Source organism: Panicum hallii, chromosome 1, assembly GCF_002211085.1.
Source record: "Panicum hallii strain FIL2 chromosome 1, PHallii_v3.1, whole genome shotgun sequence".
Classification (NCBI taxonomy): domain Eukaryota; kingdom Viridiplantae; phylum Streptophyta; class Magnoliopsida; order Poales; family Poaceae; genus Panicum; species Panicum hallii.
The window spans coordinates 23,669,999-23,677,140 of record NC_038042.1 but is presented as its reverse complement, the minus strand read 5'-3'; the positions used below and the strand labels follow the sequence as shown (position 1 = coordinate 23,677,140).

The 7,142-nt window shown below is 48.1% G+C and overlaps 1 protein-coding gene across 1 annotated transcript in view; it reads left to right on the top strand.

Annotated features, from left to right (window-relative positions):
* The first annotated feature begins 261 nt into the window (after positions 1-261).
* LOC112896517 (anthocyanidin 5,3-O-glucosyltransferase-like) overlaps positions 262-7,142 on the top strand; it is a 42,828-nt gene continuing 35,947 nt past the window's right edge. The window contains exons 1-2 of the mRNA XM_025964521.1: positions 262-343; positions 5,964-6,129. Coding sequence (XP_025820306.1) covers positions 262-343; positions 5,964-6,129 — 248 coding nt within the window. The remainder of the gene's footprint in view (positions 344-5,963; positions 6,130-7,142) is intronic.

Here is a 7,142-nt window from a genome sequence, read left to right as displayed (position 1 = left end):
AACCCTTCTACTACACAATGAATCAATTCTTTCGTGCCACCATTGATGCTAAGGATGGTGATGCTACTGCACTTAGATACTTTCCTTGCAACCTTCTTGCCCGTGTCATGCCCGTTGGGAGACCCTTCTCCATTATGGATTTTATTTGGAATGAGTTAAGGAGGACGATGAATGATCCCCAGAAATTTCTACCATCTGCTCCTTATATCATTTATATGATCGAGAGGGTTACCAAGGTTACTTTTCCTAAGGACTGCAAGCATGCTGCACTTCATCTTCGTCCTCAGTCCGGTGATGCACCGCACGCACCTCCTCTTCATGCCGGTGCTACAAGAAACCCGAGGTTTGACCCAGCTCCATCTTATTCGAGTCCATCATCTTCTCGCTGTGGTCACCATGACTCGATCATCAAGAGGGCACTGAAGAGCATTTTCTGCATGTGCAAAAATGCAACTCAAGAAATCAATGAAAACCGCCGTGACATTATTGAGATCAAGAGTCACTTGGGGCTTCCGGCGGATCCCTACCATGAGTTGCCCAAGTTTGATGACCCATTTGCCGAATGGGATGCTGCGGATGAGGCCGCCATTGCTGCTGCTCATGCTCCACTTCCTCGCCCACGTCTATGCACCCGTGCCCCTACTCGCTCTCGTCGCTCTCCTCCTCGCGGCCAAGAGATTTTTGATGAAGAGGAAGAGACCGAGGAAGAAGCACCCCCCAACTACCGCGAGATCCCTAACTCGGATGAAGATGAGGATACCTCCGATGAGGATGCCCAAGATGATGATGATGAGTAGAAGACCTCCTTGCTCTTTTTCATTTCCTTTTTGGCACTTGATGACAAAGGGGGAGTGAAAATGATCATTTATGTACTCATTTTGTCTTTGTATAACACTTAATGTCGTCTTATCATTTCGCTTGAACAATCTTCATGTAAGGACTATGTGGTGTGAGAAAACTTGTAATGTGTGCTACTCTGTGTTGATTATCAGTTTGAAGTTTTTTTTAAGGCTGAAGTGATAGTGTGACTCTTATTTAGATTGTGATGCAATATTATTTTTCTGTGTTCTGTGCTGATGGTCCGGATACTCCGGAAATTATTCCGGATACTCTGGACACATGGTCCAGAGTCTCCGAACATATACCCGGAGTCTCCGGGTTCTGTTGTCAACACAAGTTTTTCTTGATTGAATAACATGACATCTGCATTACACACTATCTCAACACACACTTGCTCACCCCACTGCAGAGTGTATAAAGAGCTTTCATATCTTTTTCTAATATGCTAACCTTGACTTTAGAGAAGTCAATTTGAAATTCAAACTCATGGCATACATTAAGGGGGAGCTCTTTACATGCTTAACATTACATCTTTATGGTTATGAAATGAGATACATGTGGGTTGTCATCAATCACCAAAAAAGGGGAGATTGAAAGACATCTAGGCCCCTAAGTGGGTTTTGGTGATAAATGACAAAGCACATGTATATTTAATCATGTTATTAAGCATGTGTGCAGGTGCTAAGGGTGACTGAGCAAAACATATAACGAAGCGTGAACTCTCAAAAAAGGATATGAAAAGCGGTGTTCTCAAGTGTACCAAAAGACTAGATTTTATTTTTGAAATTGAGTATAGGAACGCCGTACTATCAAGAGGAACTTTGATCCACAAGCGTGGACGTGGTAGTTGTGCTCAACAGAACCCACAAAAACCATGAGAAACAATCCTACCACTTAAAAAGGGACTTCCTGTGAATTTCACTGTCTAACCCAGAGTGTCCGGGTTCCAGTCCGGAATGTCCGGACAAAGTATCCGGACGTATACCCGGAGTCTCCGGGTTACTGTTACCGGTCCGCAAAACTCACTGGTCCGGAGTCTCCGAACACCTATGTCTGGAGTATCCGGACATATACCCGGAGTTTCCGGGTACCCCTCTCCCAACGGCTAGTTTCTGGGTGAGGGGGTATAAATACCCCCCATACCCCCTCATTTCCCTCTCTCTTGCTCATTTCGACCAGAACTGCCTATAAGCAAAAGAGAGCCCTCTCACTTCCCATTTGCTCCATTCTTGAGTGATTTTCTTAGGGGATTGAAGTGAGATTGTTGCAAGAGCTAAGATTTGAGCAAGTAAGCCTTGATTCCATCTCTTGAGCACATCATCCAAGTCTAGCCTGTGGATTCTAGTTTGTTACTCTTGGAGCTTCAAGCTCCTAGACGGCTAGGCATCGCTTGTGATTGCATGATTGAGTTGTGAGCATCACAGCAAGTTTGTAATCATCTTTCCTCTCCGAGGAATTCATAGTAAGTGACCTTGGATTTGAGCGTTGGTCTCACCCTTGGGAGAGGAGCATAGGGTTTCTTGAGCACCGTCTCTTGAATTCTTCCTCAACGGAGACGTAGCTCCTTTGGGAGTGAACTTCGGGAAATAAATTCTGTCTCACTCTTGCAATTCTAGCTTGTCTTTGTGGTTGTTTGCTTGTGAGACTAGCTTTCTAGGGTTTGAGGTCGATCTATGATTACACAAGTCTCAGGAGTAAGATAACTGGTGAGAAATACTCCAAAGGTACCACTAGTCCCTCTAAATTTACAGGATCTAATTTACAGCATCATTATCTTTGTTCTTGTGTAGCTTGTTTCATACCCGGATAGTCCGGACATGATCTCCGGACACTCCGGACTTGATATCCGGAGTATCCGGACATATATCCGGAGTATCCGGACATCTGTGTTACTAACCATGTTCAAAGTGTTTTAAGTTTCAGATTAGCCTATTAACCCCTCCCCCCTTCTAGGCATCTTGAGGTCCTTTCAGCCTCGGTAAAAGCCTTCTCCTGCTGTCGGTGTTTTACCGGCTGCCCACCAAGGGATATACCCAAGGTGCAAGGAACTCGAAGGTGCAAGGAACACAAAGCTTAGACAGGTTCGGGCCGCTAGGTGCGTAATACCCTACGTCCTGTATGGTGGTTTGTATTGCCTTTGGTGTAGAATGATCTGGAGATCGTGTTTCGAGAGGGGTCCCTGTCCTCCCTTATATATCCGAGAGGTCAGGGTTACAAGGATACTAACCAACACCAGCTAAGGAATCGTACCAGAACATATCTCGAGTAGATTCCTTCTATATCGGTTAGCTCTATCTCCTACTTAAACGGGATAAATAAGAGATAAACGAGATAAATAAGAGATAAGACGGACTTAATCTCTTAAACCTCTTTAAACTATGTTATGTACACAGTCCTGTGGCCCCGGGTCTGACAAGCCCCCGAGCTCTTCGTAGCTGAGTACTGCAGCCTTCTCGAGTACTTTCGAAATAGTCTTTGGCTTCTTTCAAAGCTTCATCTTGAAGTCCTTCTTCGAGTACTTACTTGGCTGCATCGAAGCTATGAGGTGCTCATGCCCTGAATTTTGTTTCTGATATGGTGTACTATTGAAAAATCGCACTCCATATGGAGTACCCCCCGAGCCTTTGGTTGAATCGAAGAATCAGACTGAGGGTCACTTTAGTCTTGAATCTTCCTTACTCACTTTTTCAAACAAACTTGAAAAAATAAGTAGTCGATGCCACGTACCCCGCAGCCCCCGAGCCTTGAATCCAAATCCCTCAAAATTGGAGATAAGGATCCAAAAACCGTGGCATGCAAGCTAAAAATGTGAACATAGCAAATTACCAATGTGATGGTACAAATGATGGAAGTTAGATCATGAATTCGAAAAAACCCTTTTTTCGGGCCAATTAACCCTGAAAAAATGATTAACCGAATATTTAATCTAAACAGTCCACCAAATGACCCCTCATCTTCGGAATATTCCCAAAAACGGCCTTTCAACTTCGAAACAGTAAACTTTTCCCCAGCTGCTGGTTATTTAACCCCGCGGCGAAAGTGAGAAAAGACTGTACTTCCAATCTGCAATTTGCCAAGAGCAGCAAAAATCCCCAAACAGAGCCACACGCCGCCGCCATCCTCTCGAAGAAATCCCAACCCTCCAGATCTCCCCGGCCCTCTCCCTGCAGCCCCCGAGCAACTCGTGGCGAGCGAATCCGGAGATGGCGCCCAAGAAATCAGAAGCAGAAGGGAAGAAGAAGGAGGCGCAGCCACCGACCGGGGTGTGGACACACAGTAAGTGTTCCCTCAACGATCTTAACAGACTTGTATCCGAGGGGTTGCTGCGAGACAAGAATCTTGTCAATTGGCGCCCCTCTTACCATGAACCTTTCCCTATGGAAAATGTCGACGAAATCATCACATTTTACCATTTTGCCGAACGGGGATTGGCCCTCCCCTCTTGTTCTTTCTTCCGCGGCCTTCTTTATTATTACGGCCTTGAGCTCCATCACCTCAACCCAAATTCTATTTGCCACATTTCTATTTTTATCCATTTCTGTGAAGCCTTCCTCGGAATCGAGCTCCACTGGGATCTTTTCCGCTTCCTCTTCCGCGTCAGGCCACAACCCACCTCGAAAAAACTTTCTGTTGTAGGGGGCGCCGGCATCCAACTACGTCAGCAGGCCGGCGAAAAGTACCTCTCGTACAAATTCCCCTCCAACATTCCCGGGTGGAAAAATCATTGGTTCTATACTGAAAATCATGCCCTCCAACTCCCAGAAAAAACAAATAACCCACCTGTAGTGAGGCTAGAGTGGAATCTTAAACTTTCCAGGGGAGATCGGGATCAAGTCGAGGAATTATTAGAATTCATAGAAGCTAACAAGCTGATGGGGGTGACCGGCGCTTTTGTTATGTTCTCTTTCTTCAAACGCCGAGTCCAACCGATCCAACAGCGCCACCAACTTGGATTCGAGTACACAGGCTCTAAAGATCCGTCTCGCATATGCGCAGAGGAGCTGTCAGACGACGCCGCACTCCTCCGAGTCAGACGGGTACTGCTAGACGTGGACGCCATCCCCTACATCCCAGAATTGTTTTCCGCACGAAATGCTCCAATGCCGGTGAGTATTCGACTACTTTTTTTTGGAGACACACTCTGTTCTGCCGCTGCTAACTGAAAAATCTTTTGCAGGGGCACACAGAACTGTACCGCAGCTACCCGCCACAACCCGACATCCCCCGGCCAGACCACCTCCTCCCCAATGCCGCTGTTGAAGCAAAGAGGGCTCGCATAGCCCAGGCCCTGCCCAGCAGCAGGTCCACGGAGGACGAGGGCCACCTAGTGGAGGAGGAAGCTGAAAGGAAGGCAGGAAGGGATAACTCCTCCAGGCCAGCCGTGGAGTTAACCGAAGCCCTACCTCAGGTGCCGCAGGGTCGTCGAGTAGTGCGCAAACGAAAGGTGCAAGAAGTCGAATCTTCCAGGTACTGGTTTGCTGCTTTGATGAGTTGCCAAATATCAGTATTATTATATGCTGACAGTATCCACTTATAGTCTTCCCGCTTCTTCACCTAGGACCGAGCCCGAAGAGATGGGAACAGGTCCATCCGCCACCGCGGCCGTTACCATTGCCGTGGCGGGGACCACACCATCGGCTGATCAAACCCCGCCGCCAGCAATGGAAACTCCATGATGGGCCTTGCGGGTGAAAAAGGCCGTCAAAAAGAAGTCTAAACTGTAAGTTTGCATCTGGTCACATAAATATCCTGCTCTTTTCAACTTGTATAACAATGACTTCGATATCATCAGGGCTGCAAGCGCGGTGCAGCTCCAGCTGGAACCGGCCACGACTACCTCAGCCCCCGAGTCATCAACCCGAGCTGAGTCTTCCAGCGCGGGGCCAGCCACAGCCGCTCCAGCCCCCAAGCCATCGGCGCCTGGTGAGTCAGCGCTCACGGAGCCAGCCCCCAAGGCGGACACGACGCTGCCCGACTTGCCGCCCCCCAGACTCCAACCGGTGGTGAGGGACAAGTCGAGGCCCCTGATGCCGCGCCTACGGATGGCGTAGGTAAGCATCTGACCGCCCGCGGCTAGCTGCCGGGATCCAGGCGCAATGCGCTGAAAACATTTGTGCTTGCAGGTGCCCAGCAGCCACCACCTGAAGAAGCCGCCGGGACATCAAGGAGTCGTGGTGAGATACTGAAGGCCAGGCTCGGGTACAAAAATATCATCAACACCGACCTGGTGGATGACCCCATGCTGACGGTTGAGAACATAAAGACCTTCAAGAGAACCTTCAAGGAACTGTATGATTTTTCCATGGTAAGACCTGAGTATTGTTCTGCTTGTACGTATTGACAAGTTGTTTTGACTCAATCTCCACCATTACGCAGAATGTGATCACTCACTCCCAAAAGAAATCAGAGAAGCTGAGCGCGGTTGTGAGTGGTCACCAAGAGCTGGCTGCCCTGGACAAGCGCATCTCCGACGAGCAGACGAAAAACTACTATCTGCAGAGGGAGTTTGACATGCTGAAACAAGAAAGAACTTGAGAGACTTGGTTGCTAAAGAACGACCTGCAAAACCTCGAGAAGGCAAACTCCGAGCTCCAAAAACAGCTCAAGGAGCAACAGGCGGCGCACCAGGAGTAGCTCAAGGAGCAAAAGAAAGCGCACAAAGGTAAGCCCTCACTTCCCTCGGGTACTTTTCCTTAATGGGTTCCCCTGGTTGCTGAAATATTTTCACCGTAGAGCTTAGGAAAATCATAAAATACAAAGAAGAGCTGCTTACTAACGTGAAGAATATGCTATATCGCTGTACAGATGACGTCAAGAGGCTGCAGAAGGTAGTCGCTGATACTGAGCGACGGTTCGCCGACTGCCTTCGGCAAATCAAGATGCTAGGCAAGGAAAAGGGATCGTGGGAGAAGGAATTGGAAATTTTCAAGGAAGCCGCCCAGGAACTGGTGGACATGGTCGATCCACCAGAAGAAGGCGAAACAAGCCCGCGGCCCTTGCTAGAATGACTTTGCGGAGCCCCGCAAAAGGTGGTCAGATTCCTCTCGGAAGCCCCGGTTGCATGCGTCAGCCACGCCCTCGCCTTCGCGAAGTCTTTTGTGCCGAGGGCACAACTAGAGATATTTGCTCAGGGCATGGCTGCGGACTGCATCGAGGATCAATTCGACCAATACCTCCAAGAAGCCCAACCTGTAGCAGAATAAATAGTACAAAGTGTACTGCAGGATTAGGGTGTAAAAAACAAGTATTTACTTCCTTGTATATATAGTTTCTTTGATGTCTCCACTTGTCTGCCTCGGATG